This window comes from Crocuta crocuta, unplaced genomic scaffold, assembly GCF_008692635.1.
Source record: "Crocuta crocuta isolate KB4526 unplaced genomic scaffold, BGI_CrCroc_1.0 scaffold72, whole genome shotgun sequence".
NCBI lineage: Eukaryota > Metazoa > Chordata > Mammalia > Carnivora > Hyaenidae > Crocuta > Crocuta crocuta.
Genome location: NW_027529427.1, coordinates 6,894,196 through 6,914,632, shown reverse-complemented (window position 1 = coordinate 6,914,632; position 20,437 = coordinate 6,894,196). Strand labels below are relative to the sequence as shown.

The following is a 20,437-nucleotide window of genomic DNA, read 5'->3' as shown; positions in this document are numbered from 1 at the left end:
GTGGCTCAGTCGGTTAAGAGTTTGACATCGGCTCCTGTCATGATCTCACGGTTCCTGAGTTTGAGCCCTGCACTGGGCTCTGTGCTGACAGCTCAGAGCCTGGAGCCTGCTTCTGATTCTGTGTTCCCATCTCTCTGCCCCTCCCCTGCTCCCACTCTGCCTCTGTCTCTCTCAAAAATAAACAAACAAACATTAAAAAAAAAAAAAAAAAGCAATTTGGGCAGCACCTGGGCTGCCAGTTGGTTAAGCATCCAACTTCAGCTCAGGTCATGACCTCATGATTTGTAAGTTCAATCCCCACGTCAGGCTCTGTGCTGACAAACAGCTCAGAGCCTGGACCCTGCCTCAGATTCTCTATCTCCCTCTCTCACTGCCCCTCCCCTGCTAATGCTCTGTCTCTCAAAAATAAATGTTTAAAAATTTTTTTAAAAAAAGCAACTGGGGAGAAAGTTCTTAAAGAAAATCATTCACAAATCTATGTATAAATAGCATTTTCTTTAAAAAAAAAACTTGTGCTATTTTTTTTTTTAATTTTTTAATGTTTTTTTATTTATTTCTGAGACAGACAGCATGGGCAGGGAAGGGTCAGAAAGAGAGACACAGAATCTGAAACCGGCTCCAGGCTCTGAGCTAGCTATCAGCCCAGAGCCCAATGCGAGACTCAAACCCATGCACCCTGAGATCATGACCTGAGCCAAAGTCTGACGCTTAACTGACTGAACCACCCAGGCACCCCTTATGCTCCATTTCTTAAAAACCAACATGTCTCTACAGAAAAGCAATATAAGCTTTGCGAAGTCCAGCAATGACATTTTCTGACCAAGGCAACAGAGTACTAAAATTAAGGCACGTCATTTGCCTAATAAAATCAAGTAAGAAATCTGCATCTAAAGGACCAAAGTTATCAGCTAAGATCCTGTGATATCAAAGCATTACCTAATATTATTTGTTAGGAATTGATACTTGCCTACCATGACTCCTAAAATAGCTTGATGGACACAAGTTTGATTCATATACCACATTCACCCATTCTCTATCGTAAAAAGTCTATTTGTACATTTAAATTGATAACATCAATACCTAAACCAGAAGTCTAGTATAGGATTAGATTTCCCCAGAAATCTGACAGCAACTTCCACACCAAAATACAACTGTTTTATCTGAGATGTACTAATTAGCCATGTACTAAATTACAAATGTTTCAACATTTCCCAAATCATTAGATCCTAACCAGTGTAAATTTTGCTCTTTACCAATCTAAGCAAGTCATTTACCTGATCCACGATCAAGCTATTTATCAAATAAGTAGCTGGGCATAATAACCTAAGATTTCTTCCAATTTTAATACAATAAGCTATTTAACAACTGAATACAGAATTTCTATCTTCCTCCAGAAAAATATTTATACTAGAAGTAAACATTTAGTGAAAAAGCTTTCCTTTAATTTGTATCCAAAGACAAATACTCAAACACTAACCTAATGAATAACTTATTAGGTAAGTGTACTAGTCAAAAAACCAAAAATACTGTCCCAGTACTGCTATAAAAGATCCTGGAGCTAGAAAAATCACATTTTAAAAAACAAAATGAAAAATTGTATAAACAGAGTTAAAGGACATATGGAAGTTTCTAAACCAGGGTACCACTCAGTGAAGTAGGATTCGGTTCTGCAGCCAAATCCTGAACTGGCTTAAAAATAAAATGATTACATATAAGAATATCAGATATTCTTTAATTTGACCATGCCCATGTCCAGAGAACAAAAATCCAAAAAGCCATGAGTTCAAAGAAAAACTGAGGACAAAATTATTATGACATTAGACAAATTGAGCTTTTCCCACTGTATCATTAGTTCCAAGATAAATAAACTATCAAAAAATTACAGTTGATTAAGGAAAACACAATTATATTCTGAGAAGTCTTGAAAGTTAAATAATTGAAACTGACAAAATTAATCTATAAAGCGGTCAACGTTTACTTGGGTCCAGTCTTAAGATAACCAATTAAAAAATATGTATCTAAAAGACACCTGTTCAAATACAAAACCATACCAGAAGAATAAAATCCAGGATCAACAGTAACAGGCACCCCCACTACAAAAGAAAGTGTAAAGTGTAAATGGAATTTTTGCCTGTAAACCAGAAGGAATCAGATCTAAGTTTCTGAGTATAATCAACAGGAATAAAGTTATAGTTTGACAAGATATTTTTTTTAAAGGCTGCATACCCTTTCCAATATAAATCACCATAAAACTGCGTTGTTTTTATCTCACAATCCTTAGAAGTTCTACACCATTTACTGTAAAACTTAAAAATTATGTTCCTTAAGAATTTGTCAGTTTTTATGTTCACTTCCTTCCACATGTTACTCCTAGATTATTCAGTTATTTTCATCTCCTATTTTGGTCCATCTTCCTGACAAGAAGAATACGGATAATGGGCATTTTCACATATAATGTAGGTAACGTTTTCATTCAGTGGAACTCTGCTTCTTCCAATAACCTATGTTCACTTCCGGATGAGGGCAACATTCAAGCAAGCTGCTATAGGTCAAGCAACAAGTTACCCAAACCTAGCTATTTAAACCTAGAATATATCTGTCAACCAGAATGACACACCATGATTTACACCATGGAAATCTCTGAGAGGTTAAAAGCAAAGCATTGTGAGTCCTTTAGACTCTTCGAAAAGTTTGGCTTAAAAACCTTTCATAACAAGTTTAAAATAACAATAGTGACATTACAACTCTCAAAGCATGTCTATAATTGAGCTCTTGTACTGTTCACTGTATAGTGAAAGGGCTGAAGACATACTAGTTTTAATTAACACTGTCAGATAACTGCTAGCTACCAAAAGGCTTAAGCATCATTAGGTGAAACAGTATCAAACACTAACTGTATACCCTTTTAGTTCCAAGGCATTTATAAAAAGAAAAATTTTTTTATAGTTTATACTAAATGCCTATGCAATCACCAACCAGGATATATTCAAAGTAAGGTCATTCATAAACAAGGTCGTTCTTATTTTAAAAGAATAGCCTGGTGTCAGAGATGGAAACGCTCATGCAACACACCAGGAACTCAGCAGTGCAGAGCCTCTGATGAGATGGAAATGCACCAAGGCAAGAAGACTCTGTACTTTCCTAATTCAGAAACTTTCCCACTAATTCCGAGCTTCCTGCCAGACACTAAAACAATAAGTAGATAATGCGTTTGTACTCAGATGATTTTCACCACTCCCTCTCCAGTAGCAAATCTCTCTGGCTACCAATAATTCTTACCTACGTAGGGTACCCTACATACATGCCCCAAATTCTGGTTTCAATCTCTTCCCAACTTGGCCTCCCTTGCCCCGCCCCCGCTCCCGAGCGAACAGTTAAAGAGAATGACTTGTAAAGGATGAATTCGATAAACCGGCTTCACCAAGCCAAATTTGGATCCAAACCACCGTTAAGATAAAGTGGGGCTCTACCTGCAGTTCACACCAGGCAACCTCCACAGTAGTTTCCGTGTCGAGACCTTTGTAGACGGTCTTAAAGGAGCCTCTGCCGATCTCGATGTCGAACTTGAGAAAGCGGCCGTCGTTGGACATCCCCACGGCCTTGGTCTCCAGCTCTTCGATGTCATCCTGCTGCTGGCTCCGTTCCTCCTGTGGCTCCTTGGCGCTGCCGCCGCCGCTGCCACTTCTGGCCGACGGAGGCTCCTCTTTGCTCCCCACATGGTTGGGCTGGGAAACTTGGCGGTCTCTGGCGGCACTGCTGGGGGCGGTCGCGGCCGCAGGGCCCGCGCCGGCTGGCTCCCCGGGGGCGGCAGCGGCCGGAGGCAGCTGGGCCACCTGGGCAGCGGCGGTGGCAGTCAGGGTCTCCTCGCGGTGGGGCTCCGGCGGGGTACTCTGCGGAGCCGCCGCGGAGACGGCGGGCTGGGGGAGAGACAAGGGAAGGCCGGGCAGTTCCAGCGCAGTGGCGTTGGAGTCGCAGATGACGCTGCGGCGGAAGAAGCGGTGCTCCGTGGTGGTAGTGGTCGCGGCCGCGCCACGGCTGTCCTTGTCCATGGTGTGGCGGCGACGCCGGTACTCCTCTGTCCGGCCAGTTCCGGCGTCGGGCCCCGCGCTGCCCAGTTTCTCCCCCACCGAGGAATCGGAGCTGGAGCCATTCTTGGGCGAAGGCGCCGGCGGCGAGAGGAACAGGGAGCTCGGCGTGCTGCTCTGCTTCTCCGAGGCGCCGCCAGACATGGTCGGTCCGCTGGAGCGAGGCGAGCGGGCTCGAACTCGTGAAGGAAGAGNCGGCCGACGAGAGTGGGAGGGGCCGAGAAAGGCGAGGGAGGGCCGGCCCGGGGGCTCCCGGTCAGTCAGTCAATCGGTCGCCTCCTCCCAAGCGCGCCCCCAGCTAGGGGGACCAGTCTCACAGGGCGCCCATCGGCCGGACGGGAAGGGCCGAAGCCTCGAAGCCTCGGTGCCTGAGGAGCGGGCNACGAGGCTCCCTGGAACTTGTAGTTTTTGCGGTAGAAGGATGAGAGGGACTGAGGACGAGAGAGCCTACGACTTCCATGATGCTCTGTGGTTGCTTTAGCCTGATGCCTCGTGGGAATTGTAGTTTTCTTTGGAAACCGCCCCTTCTGGAAGGCTGATGGGAGCGTCCCCGTGGGTCGCTAAACCCCATCCTTAAGTCAAGGCTAGCTAGGAAAATCATTATTTAGGGTTTAATTTGCGGAGGAAGGGACGGAAGAGAAGAGGGAGGCAGGATGACAGGAGAGACTTCTATCATGCCGTGCTGAGACGAGAGAGAGCTAAGAGGTTGCCATGCAATGAAAGATGATCTGTTGTTCTTCTTTAATGGAGAAAGCCGCAGTTGTGTTGAGTGACTCTAGGGGTGTGGGGGTGGAGGAGGAAAGCAAAGCAAAGAGAACTAGAACCTGAGCTCAGAAAACCAGAGGAGCTGAAGCCTCCTTCAATGAGGTCAAAGAAACTTTGTGAAGATTGTGCATGGGATTAATATTGGCTAAATGGGTTGGGGAAGGAGACGGGGAGTGTTACCTCTGATTCTCTTCCCTTACATAACAATTAAGGCCACATTCTCAGCTCCAGCCCCAAGACAGATGTCCTGACTCTCAAAGATGGGTTGCTCTCCTGAAATCCAGGAGCATAGAGAATCCTTTGCTTTGCCAGAAAAAATATTAACGCTGCGGTGGAGGGGAGAATTCGAGAAAAGATAAGGTCCACAGATCTTTGCGTTTTTTACCACAAACTTGGGAGAGCGGAGTTGACTTTTGCCTATGCAGTCGGTTGAGCTTAATTTCCATCTTTCGTTTGCTCGGAGGCTTAGTAAAACAGCACACCTTCTTTCTAGAGGTGCATGAATGTGCTTATGTAATTTATGCTGTGGCTTTGGACATAGAGGAAATCTGGATCCAAGTAGTTCACAGTAATGGAATGCTTTCCTTGAAAGCATCCTTAGGCTCTCTGGACCCCTTTCCTCCTAGCAGCTACTCAGGATTGTACAGGTGATGAGCACCAGGGGGCACCAGACAGAGTGGGAAGCCAGACCCGTCAGATGGCAGTTAAGAGTCTTAGCCCACCGGGTAAAAGCGGGAAGATCTTAAACATGCGCAACTGCAAACCAGCGTCCACAGGCTCCCGGCTCTCACCAGCGCCCACTATAGAACGAACTCAGAAGCGCACTTACTAGCCAACACCGCCAAGCTTGGAGTATGAGTAGTTTGGAAGCAAACTGACGGAAGATTCCTTAGCACCAGTTTCCTAGGAAATGCCCACGAGTTATCGGGATGAACTCCACTTCGACAAGATTTGCTATACAATTCATATTAATTCGTCTGATATGTAAAATAGTTACACTGTTTTTCAATTTTTTTTCAAGAGTCTCAAGAGCTACACTTTCAGCTTTACAAAACCTGGTTTTAGCAACAAGTGTTGTTAGATTTCATAAAGCTAACAGACTCTGAACATTTTAAAATATAAATTCAGTGGAAGTAACTAGAGCACACATTGCACTGAACACAAGGCCCTTGACAATCATGCCCTATCAACATGTTTTTTCAACAACAAACAACTAAATTCATTGTAACAAATTTAATTAACTGTTGGGCCACAGCCACCCTTGCCTACATGACTGCTTGTGTAACATTGGCTTTACTATGATAACAGATAACAAGTTTAAGTTGAGTATGACCATACTGTGTACAGTGGTATGTAGATTTAAAGGTTAAACTGTTTAGTGTGTATATTTTACTACAGACACTTCTTTGCTGGGTTTCCTTTTTAATGTCTACCAAACTTCCAATTAACCATGGTATTTTCTGTTACCCATTACTATAATATCCTTAATAGTACTTTTCCTTTCTCTGTCATTTCAGTTATCAAGTAGAGAATTGATCCCTCTATAATCCATATAAAACATCAAGTGGCATAAATAGAGGTAGCAGAAAAAACTCAGGATACAATGGACACACTAAGCTCAGAGATTTTTAGCTCCTGAAGGTGGGTCATAAGAATAATATCAGTATTTTACTTTCTCTCACTATGTTGTTTGTTCACTTTAGTCCTTGTTTCTTTTCTCAAATTGAGTCATGTTTCTATTGCCCATCCATTTTATGTTTAGATAGTGCCCATCATTGGTGACTGACTAGTAAAGCCAGAGACAGCTTAGATTTAGACAGTGGCTGAACATACAAACTCTACCTTAGTTTATATGTGACATAATTTATAGGGTACCTTCTTGAGGTATGGGGGGGATACCATCTTGACAACATTTCTCTTTATTTGTCTCCTTTCCTTCATTTTCCATGCTCTGTTGTTTTGCATATGGATATTTTTAATGTTACCTCCCTGTCACATGGGACTCAAGGAAGAAGGGAGAGTCGGGCAGTTAAAAAATGAAGAATAGACTTTTTAAAACCTTTTTTTAATTGTAAGTTAAATAACGGGGAAGGTGGAACTTGTCCTCTATCAAAGCATATTATAAAACCATAGATTAAATGTATGACATTAGATAAACATAGATAATGGAAAAGAAAGTTTAGTACAGAAACAGTCTTATGTATATATGAGGAAGATGGCATTTCAAGTCAGTGGAGAAATGTTCATAAAGAGTGTTTGGACAACTAGTTATTTATTTAAAAGCAAATTAGATTCAATGTCTACCCACTACCCTTCACAAAACTAACATCCACATCACTTAAATAAGGGTTCCTGGGTGCCTCAGTTGGTTAAGTGTCCAACTCTTGATTTCAGCTTAGGTCACAATCTCATGGTATGTCGGCTCAAGCCCTACATTGTGCTCTGCACTAACAGCATGGAGCCTGCTTGGGATTCTCTTTCCCCTCTCTCTTACTCCTACCCCAGTCACTCTGTCTCTGTCTCTATCTCTGTCTCTGAAAATAAATAAATAAACCTTTAAAAAAAGAACTACTCATGAACCATAAAGAAAAATATTTGACTATTTTGAAATAGACAATTCTGTTCAATAGGACACAATTAGCTGACAGAAAAATTTTGAAAGCTGTATAATAAAAGACTAATATTTAAAATATATAAATAACACCATATCACAAAGGATAATACAATCCTATAGATCAAGGGGAGAGGGTATGAAAAGACAGTTGAGACAGGAGGAAATCCAAAGGACCTATATAAGCTTAAAAAATTGGTGAAACTCAGTAACTAGGGAAGGGCAAATTAAAGCAAGACATAATTTTCCCTTAAAAATTGGCAAAAATGTTAAGCATTTATAATATCAAGTGTTGGCAAGGGTGTGGAGAAACTCATGTGTTACTAATGATAGCATAAATTAGAAAAACCTTTCTTCTGGGTAAGTTGTTAGTACTTACTAAAATGCACAATGTGGGGGGGCCTGGGTGGTTCAGTCAGTTAAGCATCAGACTTGGGACTCAGGTCATGATCTCGCGGTCCATGGATTCGAACCCAGCATCAGGCTCCATGCTGTCAGTTCAGAGCCTGGAGCCTGCTTCGGATTCTGTGTCTCCCTCTTTCTCTGTCCATCCCCTCTTGCACTCTGACTCTCTCTCTTTCAAAAATAAACATTAAAAAAAAATTTGAAATGTAGAATGTGCACAGCCTTTGGGCTAGTAATTTCTCTTCCTAGCAACTACCTTCCAAAATCCTTGCGTATATGCACTAACAAATATCTATAAGAAAATCCACTATAGCTTTGCCTGTAACAGGAAATTTAAACAATCTGCATATATGCTATAATAGTAAAACTATAGTATATCTAATTTTGGGAACATCATGCAACACTAGAAGAGAAGGAGATAAATATATATGTGGTGGCAAAAAAACAGTAAGTGGAAAACTCAAGTTGCTGAATAATATGTACTAGATCATATGTTGTGGGGTTTTTTTTAATTATATTTCTATGTGTATTTAAATGCACAGAGTGAAAGTGTGGGCAGTACACACCAAAATGAAAAGTGGGAGATTGCTTCTGGGGAGTAACCTTATCTATATTGTTTGAATATCTTAATACATTCTCACTTATTGCAGACAATTTGAAAAATAGAATAGAATGTGAAAGTAAAAATCCCCAATAACTCTACTAGCCTTTGAAATATCAGCTTTTGATATTTAGGTATCTTTCCAGAGTGATAAAAGAAAAGATTTATAATTATGTTATAAACATTTCAAATGTCATTAAATATCTTCAGAAACATTTTTTAAATGTTTTTTTATTTATTTCTGAGAGAGAGAGTGTGAGCAGGGGAGGGTCAGAGAGAGAGGGAGATACAGAATCTGAAGCAGGCTCCAGGCTCTGAGCTGGCTGTCAGCACAGATCCCAATGCGGGACTAGAACCCACAAACCGTGAGATCATGACCTGAGCCGAAGTCAGACACTTAACCGATTGAGCCACTTAGGCGCCCCCAGAAACATTTTTTGTTTTGTTTTGTTTTTAATTTATTTCCAAGAGAGAGCGCGCGAGAGAGAGCATGAGCAGGGGAGGGTCAGAGAGAGAGGGAGACACAGACTCTGAAACAGGCTCCAGGCTCTGAGCTGGCAGGCAGCACAGAGCCCGACGCGGGGCTCGAACCCACAAACGGTGAGATCATGACCTGAGCCAAAGTCAGACACCCAACCGACTGAGCCACCCAGGCGCCCCGCCCCCAGAAACATTTTTAATGGCCACGCAGGATTCCATCACATGACATCACCAAGTATAAGTTTATTATGTCATCTACAAAGAACATAGGGGGAAATATTTAAAAGTAGGAATCCCTATCGTGTTCTAGGCCTTAATAAGCTCTCACTGGAAGAGATTTATCAGAATTACCTAGGAAGCTATTACAAAATACAGCTGTTGGAGTGGTTTACCACCACCACCCCACCCAACCCAGGTGTATATTTGGTGAGAGAATTGATTGCAAACAGACCTTCACTATAAGAAATGTTATTTTTTAAAGGTCTTCAGGAAAAAGGGACACCTGGCTGGTTCAGCCAGAGGAGCATGCAGCTCTGGATCTGAGGATTGTGAGTTTGAGCCCCATGTTGATTGTAGACATTACTAAAAAAAAAAACTAATTTAAAAAATAATAAAAGAAAATATAAAGTCTTCAGGAAAACAAAACATTAGTGAGTGGATTAGTAAATTAGGACTTAAACAAGGAATGAGAAACCGAAAAAATAAATATGTTGGGAAACAGAAAAGACATTTTTTAGTCACATCACAATAGATTCAGAAAAATCATACAACGAAACTCAATGAATATTCATTAAAAAAAAAAATAATAAAAATAATAAAGACTTCAGCTGACCATAAATAAAAGGGAACTTTCTCAGCATTATGAAGTACATCTACAAAAAAACTAAAGTAACATCATACTCAGTGGCAAAAGAACAAATTCTAAGATGGCAGACAAGGTATTCACACTTGCCATTTTTCATAACATGGTACTGGCTCTCCTACTGGCTGCAATAAGAGAAGGAAAAAGATGAGTGACATGCACACTACAAAGAAAGAAGTAAAACTGCCTTTGTTCATAGATCTCATGGTGATATGTATAGGATTTACTAAGGAAGCTAAGAAACAAACCCAACTAGAACTAATGAGTGATTTAACAATGACACTGGATACAAAGTTATCATACAAGAATCAACTGCATTCCTATATGTAGGTAATGGACGATTTAAAATATAAAAATATATCATTTTGGGGCAGCTGGGTGCCTCAGTGGGTTGGGCAGCCGACTCTGGGCTCTGTGCTGAGCGTGGAACCAGCTTAGGATTTTCTCCTTCCCTCTCCCTCTGTCTCTCCCCAGCTAGTGCACATGTGCACTCTCTCTCTCAAAAAAAGTTTTTATTAAAAAAAATTAAAAATAAAATAAAAATATATCCTTTGGCTTTCAGACACCATCAAGTGTCCAGTGATTGACCCCTCCCGGAAACATCTTTTTAACAAATATCTACACATGCAAATACCTTCACAAGAGCTAGGGATTTCAGGTGAGAATTACAGCTCTTGAGTGGCGCAAAGAAATAAGAAAAGATGCATTGGGAGAGCAGGAAAGACAGTTTCACATCATTCCTGTCACTCTTTCCTCAAGACCAGGCAGTCCTGTACAGAGAGACATACCCTTCCAGGGGGAGAAGGAGAGTGAAGCAAACACTCAGCTTTACTGTAGGCCCCAGGACTGGGCCTACTTCAGTGACAGGTGGCCCCACACTCCAGGCCAGCTCCCCTGACTCGAGTCCCCAGCCACACTCCAGGGCAGACTGACCCCCGACACCTCAGGTTTCAGCAGAATTGGGGCCCAGGCCTGCCCCAGTAAACCTTGGTACTGAGCCAGCCCCATGGACCCAGGCACTAGGATTGCCCCCGTGAGATAAGCTCCAGGCCCATGCCCCATGGGCTCAGGCGCCAGGCTGACCCCTTTGGATCCAAGCACCTGATCTGCCTGACCAAGGATCCCAGCAGCAAGCCCGCCCATGGACACCACCAGACAACCGACCTAGGATCTCTGGATGGGCTGATTGGTAAAAGGCTTTCCCAGCTGAAGCCAGTCTTCAAAGGCACACACACCAATGTAAGGCAACCAGGATCACAAATAAGGAAACAGGATACCACACAAGTAAACTAATAAAGCTCCAATAATGGACCCTAAACAAATGGAGACCTATGAACTGCCTGACAAAGAATTGAGAATAATCCTCTGAAAGAAATTCAGTGAACTACAAGTAAACACAAATAGATAATTTAACAAAATTCATGATTTCCTGGATATAATATCAAAAGCACAAGCACCAAAAGCAAAAATAAACAAGTGGGACCTAACATCAAACTAAAAAGTTTCTGCACAGCAAAGAAAACAACTAGAAAACTTAAAAGGCAACATACAGAATGGAGAAAATATTTGCAAACTATATAGCTGATAAAGGATTACTGTCCTAAATATGTAAAGAACTCATACAACTCAGTAGCAAAAAATAAAAATAAATAAAATTAAAAAGTGGGCAAAGGATCCGGATAGATATTTTTCTAAAGAAGATGTCCAATGGCACAGAGATATATGTAAAGGTGATTAACATCACTAATCATTAGGGAAATGCAAGTCAAAACCTCAATGAGATAACACCTCACACATGTTAGGATGGCTACTTTCAAAAAGGCAAAAGATAACATGTTGGTGAGGAGATGTGAAGAAGAAAATCCTTGTACACTATTGGTTGGAATGTAAATTGGTGCAGCCATTATGGAAAATAGTGTAGAGATTTCTCACAAAGTTAAAAATAGAACCATATGATCTAGCAAACCCAATTTGGGAAAGGAAAGGAAATCCAAAGGAAATAAAAATCACATCTTGAAGAGATATTTGCACTCCTATGATCACTAGAGTATTATTCACAATAGCCAACATATGAAACAAACTAAGTGTCCATTGACAAGTGAATGAATAAAGAAGATGTGGTATAAATATACAAGGAAATATTATTCAGCCATGGGATAGAAGGATATCCTGCCATTTGTGACACAATGGATGAAACCTGAAAATATTTTTCTAAGTGAAAAAAGCCAGATAAAGACAAATACTATATGATCTAAGTTATATGTACAAACTAAAAAAGGAAAAAGAAACAAAGTCAAACTCATAGAATCAGAGAATAGTGGTGGTTACCAGGGCCTGGGGGGTGGCAGCAATGGGAAAATGAGGAGATGTTGGTCAAAGGGTTCAAAGTTGCAGTTAGGTAGGATGATTTGGTCTAGGGAAATAATGTACTTAATAATACTGTATTGAACACTGGAAATGTGCTAAGAGAGTAGACTTTAGGTGCACTCAGCACACACAAAAAATGGTAATTATGTGAGGAAATGATATGTCCATTAGCATATCCATCATTTCACTATGGATATGTATAACGACTCATCATGTTGTACACCTTAGATATATACAACTTTTATTTTTTTAATGTGAATAAAAAATTTTAAATATCACTTAAGATAGAGTAAAAAAAATACCAAGGAAAAAATTTAACAAACTGTACATGATTTAGATATTAAAAGCCACAAAATATTGCTGAGAGAAATGAAAGGCCTAAATAAATGGCTCAGAACACTTAGTAGTATTACTATGTCATTTCTCCCCAAACTGATGTATCAACACAATCTCGATCAAAATCCCAGCAATCTTTTTAAAAATGGAAATTGACAAACGGATTCTAAATTTACATGGAGATACAAAGAAGCTGGTGTAGCCAAAACAATTTGCAAAAAGAACACAGTTGAAATACTTATACTACCTGACTTTAAGACTTAACTCTAAGGTTCCAGTCATCAAGGCAGTGTGGTACAGGCGTAAAGATTAACAAATAATCACTGGACCAGAATAGAGCATGCCAAGACACATAGACAATGGTGCTAAGGTAATTCAATGGGGAAAGCAAATAACCTTACAACAAATAATGCTAGAACATTTGGATAGCTATATAGAAAAAAATAAACCTTGATCCTTTCCTCATATTATGCACAAAAATTAACTCAAGACGATCATAGACTTAAATATAAGAGTTAAGACTCTAAAACTTCCAGAAGAAAACAGGAGAAAATTGTTGTGACCTTGGGTTAGGTAAAGAATTTTTAGGACATGAAAAGCACAAACTATAAAAGAGAAAATTATTAAAGTGGACTTCATCAAAATTAAAAAACAAACAAACTTCTGTTCTTTAAAAGAGAACATTACAGGAGCACCTGAATGGCTCAATCGGTTAAGTGTCCAACTTCGGCTCAGGACGTGATCTCACAGTTTGTTAGTCTGAGCCCCATGTTGGGCTCTATGCTAACAGCTCAGAGCCTGGAACCTGCTTCACTGTGTCTCCCTCTCTCTCTGACCCTCCTCTTCTTACTCTCTGTCACTCTCTGTCTCTCAAAAATGAATAAATGTTGAAAAAACTTTGTAAAAAAAACAATAAAAGAAACTACTGGTATGTACAATAATATTAATGAATCTCCAAATCTTTTATTTTGATTTTTATTTATTTCTGAGAGAGAGACAGAGACAGCATGAGCAGGGGAGGGTCAGAGAGAGGGAGATACAGAATCTGAAACAGACTCCAGGCTCTGAGCTGGGTGTCAGCACAGAGCCCAACACAAGACTTAAACCAATGAACAGGGAGATCATGACATGAGCTGAAGTCGGACGCTCAACCGACTGAGCCACCCAGGCGCCCCTCAAACTCTTTATGGTAAGTGAAAGAAGCCAGACACAAAAGACTACTGATTTCATTTATATGTCGATCTAGAAAAGGTAAAACTATACTAAACAGAAAAAACAGTTCCCATGTCAGGGACTGAGGGGAACAGACTGACTGCAAAGGAGCAAAAGGGAACTTTCTAAATGATGGAAATTTTTTTATCTTGATTTTAATACTGGTTACATGACTGTATTCATTCAAAATTCATTGAACAGTATGCTATTTATTTATTTATTTAGAGAGCACAAGTGCACACCTGGAGTAGGGGGAGAGAGAGAGAGAGAGAGAGAGAGAGAGAGGGAGAATCCCAAGCAGGCTCCACCCTATCAGTGCTAAGCCAGACACTGTGAGATCAAGCCCTGAGTTGGTCTCTACACTGACAGAGTGGAGCCTGCTCAGGATTCTCTCTCTCTCTCTCTCTCTCTCTCTCTCGCTCTCTCCCCCCCNTTTTTTTAAAAAAAGGATCTAGGGGCACCTGGGTGGCTCATTCAGTTAAGCATCTGACTTCAGCTCAGGTCATGATCTTGCAGTTCTTGAATTCAAGCTCCACATCCAGCTCTGTACTGACAGCTCAGAGCCTGGAGCCTGCTTCAGATTCTGCGTCTCTTTCTGCCCCTCCCTCTCTCCCACTCTGTCTCTGTCTCTCTCTCTCAAAATAAATAAACATAATAAAAAAAGAATTTTAAAAATAACTTAATTAAAAAGAAAGGATCTAGAGCTTTGTTTGCTTCACTTGCCTTCCCTCTCCTTTCTCATTCTGGATTCTCCCCGTCACCCAATTTACCTTAACTCATCATCATTTTCATTCTTCTTTTCCAAAATTTGATTTCTATCTTCACATTAATACAATGACAGTTTACTTCATGACAAGACCATTTCTTTTTCTTAATAATTTTTAATGTTTATTTATTTATTTTAATGTTTTTTATTTTTTATTTTTAATGTTTATTTATTTTAATGTTTATTTATTTTTGAGAAAGAGAGAGAGAGCACATGAGCAGGGGAAGGGCAGAGAGAGACACACCCACACACAATCCAAAGCAGGCTCCAGGCTCTGAGCTGTCAGCACAGACCCAACTCAGGGCTCAAACTCATGAACTTTGAGATCAGACTTGAGCTGAAGTCAGAGGCCTAGCTGACTGAGCCACCCAGGCACCCCCATTAAAAGACCGTTTCAAAGTCTATGCAATCTACTAATCCTGTTGCATTTTAATCACACATAGAAAACATAATTNTCTCTTGAGGAGTTGCAGGGAAGACCAAAATGAGCATCTTAATGAGATCCTGTTTTTTGGTACAAGCTTTGTGTTAAAGGCTTTTATTCTTAGTCTTAGAGGCTCTCTAATGAGCCCAAATGAAATACTTCAGTAAACATATGTTAACTGGACTTACTGTGGTGATCATTCTGCAATATATACAAATGTAGAATCGTTGTGTTATACGTTTGAAACTAATATAATGTTGCACATCAATTACACTGGAAAGGAAGGGAAGGGAAAGGAAAGGGAAAGCGAAAGGGAAAGGAGAAGGGAAGGGAAGGGAAAGGGAAGGGGAAGGGAGGGGGAAGGGTAGGGAAGGGAAGGGGAAGGGGGAGGGGAGAGGGAAGGGAAGGGAAGGGGAAGGGGGAGGGGAGGAAAAGAAAAATAGTTCAGTTAGGAGGAGAGACGACCTGCCAGTCTATGTTGTTTTGGTCACATTAAAGCTCTGGAGCTTATACATTTTTTCCATGACCACAGAGAATAACAAGAGTTGACAATGGGGAAAAGGTGGGGAAGGAAATAAGTAGGAAATTGTGACAAATAGACACGAGAGCCAAGCCCCATTTGAAAGGTCAGCAAATCCATTTAGATATTATGATACCTTGTCAGCTTCTAACACACTATGGGGCTTGGGTATTTATTTAATATAAAATGGGATTTTAAAAGACCTTCCCAGTCAATTTTTATATGTATTTTTTCAGGTAAAAATAAAGGCACCAGGGACAACCAATGTTGTGTCAAAGTTTGACCTGCCTAATCTTGACAACAGTCCACTCCACAGTTAAAATCCCTCATCAACAATAATCCTTGAATTTGCAGCTGGCAATTTACGTAACTCTTAATTTAACTGAAGCCAGCGGTCCTAATCCTCACATTTAATTTAGGATTAAATAGTTCTCTAAGTGGGAGTGCATGTCTGTGTTGTTAAAAGATAATGATATGGGGCCTCTGGATGGTTCAGTCAGTTGAGCACCTGACTCATGGTTTTGGCTCAGGTCATGATCTCAAGTTCTTGAGTTCAAGCCTCATGTCAGGCTCTGTGCTGACAATGTGGAGCCTGCCTGGGATTCTCTCTCTCTGCCCCTCCCCAGTCTGTGTGTATGCTCTCTCTCACTCTCTCTAAATAAATAAACTTTAAAAAATTGTTTTTAAATAAATAAAATGTGCTGCTGTTTGTGGGTTCCGACCCCACGTTGGGCTCTGTGCAGACAACTCAGAGCCTGGAGCCCGCTTTGGATCCTGTGTCTCTCTTACTCTCTGCTCCTTCCCTGCTCATTCTCTCTCTCTCTCTCTCTCTCTCTCTCTCAAAAATAAGTGAACATTGAAAAAAATTAAAATAAACATTTTTTAAAAATTAAATCAATTAAATAAAAGGCATTGATGTAAAGGCATATTCAAACTGATTATTTTACTGTAGTTTTCATTCTTAGAGTGTGCTAGTGGTCTTTAAGGGATTATTGTTCAGGACAGGTCAATTTTAACAGCATTTTGTATTTTCCTAGTATCTCAAACTGAAAGCTTTTCACATAGTTTTACTCTTCTTCCCTTTCTCCCATAATCCTGCTGAGGAAGGGAGAAGAATGGGGTAAAGCAAACAGGAAAACTGTGAAAGGGAATTTCAGATGGGACAAACAAAGGGAAGATTGGCCCTAGCCACCCAGCGAATGATTCAACTTGACTAGTGGGTTCTCTAATGTCCACATTAGAGCCTCCATGTAGACCAAGGACATTGGCTTTTACTGAGTCTTAGCATTCCACACACCCCCATATTTACTGATTAGAAAAAATTGTCTATCTTAAAGCATACTTTTCTGTGCAAATAGCAAGTGCTCATGTTCTGTTCATTCTCTTTGACAGATATGTCCTATGGAAGCAGGGTAGAAATCATGAGAGGTAGAAATTTGGATGTGAATTCTCAAGAAAAATAATCTGGGTTCAAATCCTGTCACTTAGTGACTATTTAACTTCTATAAGTTCCTTAACCTCCCTCGGCCTTCTTTCTATCTATAAAAAATGGGGATAATAACAGCACTCACCTCATAGGCTGTTAGGTTAAATAAATAAGTAGATATAAACAAATTTAGAACAGTCACAGGCTGTTAGTAATTATTAACATATTATTTGCATAAATCTTTGCATGCTACTGCTGTATAAAATGATAAATATGTATCAATCCTAAAACTAACTCTTTGTAATAATCTTCATTTCCTTTTCTTTTTTTAAAAAATACTTTATTTTTAAGTAATCTTTACACCCAATGTGGGGTTCAAACTCACAACCCTGAGATCACTAATTCCATGCTCTACCAACTGAGACAGCCAGTACCCCATCTCATTTCCTTTTCTTTTTCTTTTTTCTTTTTTAAATGTATATTTTATTTATTTTTGAGAGAGAGAGAGGACACGCGAGCATGCAGGAAAGACTGGGGGAGGGGCAGAAAGAGAGAGACACGCAATCTGAAGCAGGCTTCAGGCTCTGAGCTGTCAGCATTTAGCCTGATGCGGGGCTCGAACTCATGAACAGCCAGATCATTACCTCAGCCAAAGCTGAATGCTTAACCAACTGAGCCACACGGCGCCCCTCCTTTTCCTTTCTGATAAGAGTACAAATGTGGTGAATTAAAAAAAAAAGTCATAAGATATAGCGTCACTTTCTTTTTATCAAGGCTTAGTACAAAATCCCTTAGGTCATTTTTATTTTTATTTTTTTTTAGCTTTAAAAAATGTTTATTTTTGAGAGAGAGCGAGTGAGCGGGAGAGGGGCAGGGAGATTGAGCCACCCGAGTGCTTCCCTTCGTCATTTTTATGGGCAAGATGGAGAAATGTGAGCTGAAAGGTATCAAAGAAATATAGCTGATACAGTGAAAGGAGTTCTTCAGGAACATGCCACGCGACTCTGCCCTTTGCCTGTACTATTCAACAATTTGTCTTTTGCAAACACTAAAAGAAACATGAACAAAATTTTCAGACGGCGTGACGCTTGGAGGGATTGTCAATACTGGGGGTACCAAACCAATATTTTAAAAGATCTCAACAAGCCAAATGATCAAAATAAAATTTTATAGAGATAAGTATAAAAGATATAAACTCGCATTTATGGGGCGTCTGGGTCACTCAGTCGGTTAAGCGTCTGACTTCAGCTCAGGTCATGATCTCACAGTTTGTGAGTTTGAGCCCCACGTCAGGCTCCGTGCTGACTGCTGACAGCATGGAGCCTGGAGCCTACTTCTGATTCCGTGTCTCCCTCTATCTCTGCCCCTCTCCTGTTCATGCTCTCTCTCTCTCTCAAAAATAAATAAACATTTTTTTTAAAAAATTAAAAAACTTGGGGCTCCTGAGTGGCTCAGTTGGTTGGGCGTCCGACTTTGGCTCAGGTCATGATCTCACTGTTGGTGGGTTCAAGCACCGCGTTGGGCTCTGTGCTGACAGCCAGCTCAGAGCCTGGAGCCTACTTCGTATTCTGGGTCTCCCTCTCTCTCCGACCCTCCCCTGCTCACGATGTCTCTCTCTGTCTCAGAAATAAAAAAAAAATGTTTAAATTTTTTTTTAATTTTAAAACTTACATTTAAATAATCATCAATACAAGTAAGATTTGGAGATATTTCATCAACAACAGAAAAGAAGAAAAGAGAAAAGAAAAGAAAAGAAAAGAGAAAAGAAAAGAAAAAAAGAGAAAAAAGGAAAGGAAAGGAAGGAGAGAGGGAGGGAGACAAGGAAGGAAAGAGTGATGGGATGGAAGGAAATCCACTATTTGTCAAAACTGACAAGGTAAATGTTCAAATGAACAAACGTGAGATAAAAGAAACCTTAGACTTTATCAAATATTCTCTTAAGGAAGGTGATGGACCTATTCATATACTACATGAATACCACTTAATAACTGAGGTCTACAGATACGGGTTTTAGACAACTCTCAAACTCCCTGAACAGCCTATGCAATGATGAGTTTTTTGTCTACATTCTTTTAAAGGAGAGCATGCATAGTTTTCACTGGACTTCCAAAGGTGTGTCTTTGATTTCTTCCCCATTAGAGATAAAGAGCTTAAGAACCACTAATCTGTAATATGGTGTTCTGAACGTTATTTTTAAAGAAGAAATTGATCAAATACGTTCCAGTTAATAGAGCCCAGGATGGCAAAAGTCTTGGAAATCATGTCCTATAAAAATAGTGGAAACCTGAGAAACATAGCATGGATAAGAGAATTTTGGGGGGGACATGGTAACATTCTTTAAATGTCTGAAGGACTTGTGTGTGTAAAATGGATTAGATTTATTCTGTGTGACTCCAAAGGGCATAAGGGTAAAAGTTACTAGGAGACAGATTTCAGCTTAATATAAGCAAGAATTTGGTAATGATTAAAGCTGCCCTAAATTAGAAGCAACTGTCCTGTGAGCCAGTGAACTCCTAGCCATAGCAAATATTCAAACAGAAGCTGAATGACTGATCTTCAGTGACAATGAAGGGAATTTCCACATTGGACAGTAGGACTCTTTCAACTCTAAGATTCTTTCATTCTCTGATCCTTGTCAACATTAGACAAATTCCCTAGCACCTTTCTCCACCATCCCCAAATAAAAAGGAAAAGTGTTTTTATCTACATTGTGTTTTTTATTATATTTAATGGATCATATAAAATAATTCCTTCCTAGAGGAAAAAAGAATGTCTTAAATGGAATCATAAAACAGGGTCCTAGAAGAAGCCTGAAGAGTCCTTAGAGATCATTTAGTACTATTTCCCTCTCCACCCCCGTTTTAAAAAAGATAAACTGGGGCGCCTGGGTGGCTTAGTCGGTTGAGCGTCCGACTTTCGCTTAGGTCATGATCTCGTGGTTCGTGGGTTCGAGCCCCGCGTCGGGCTCTGTGCTGACTGCCGGCTCAGAGCCTGGAGCCTGTTTCAGTCTGTGACTCCCTCTCTCTCTGACCCTGCCCTGCTCACGCTGTCTCTCTCTCTCTCTCCTAGAAATAAATAAAACATTTAAAAAAAATAAAAATAAAAAGATAAACTATGGCTTAAGGAAACTAAATTATTTGTTCTGGGATTCTGACATTCTGCTACTAGCCAGGCATGATAACCTACAATATTCCTTTGAAACTGGCAAATGCTTGTTGAATATAGAAGTCTCCCCAGTGCCAACAGGGAATTAAATTTCCTGATGATAAGATATTGTTATAAAATCACAGTATTGTATACCAATTCCTTTTCATAGTTCAGGTTCAAGTTAGACTGCGGATTATTCACTTTTTTCTTCTCTTGGCTTGTCTATCTTTTAGGCTAGAAGACAAAAGAATAAAAAAGCTTAGGGAAAAAATTGAGAGGAAGGATGCTGGGATAAAAATTACTATCTAATACCTGCTATGTGCAAGGCATCGTGATCATTCAAATAGCCATTAAAGAGATTATAAAAACTATGCTATGCCTCCACCATATTTGCATTTAAGCTTAAGAGAGCCTTGAAATAGGTTAATGT

General features: G+C 40.2%; 1 protein-coding gene across 7 annotated transcripts in view; it reads right to left on the bottom strand.

Annotated features, from left to right (window-relative positions):
• WNK1 (WNK lysine deficient protein kinase 1) overlaps positions 1-4,278 on the bottom strand; it is a 148,462-nt gene extending 144,184 nt beyond the window's left edge. For all 7 annotated transcript variants that reach the window (XM_077759218.1, XM_077759212.1, XM_077759214.1 and 4 more), the window contains exon 1: positions 3,471-4,278. In XM_077759218.1, coding sequence (XP_077615344.1) covers positions 3,471-4,229 — 759 coding nt within the window. In that variant the 5' untranslated portion in view covers positions 4,230-4,278. The remainder of the gene's footprint in view (positions 1-3,470) is intronic.
• Between the last annotated feature and the right edge of the window lie 16,159 nt (positions 4,279-20,437).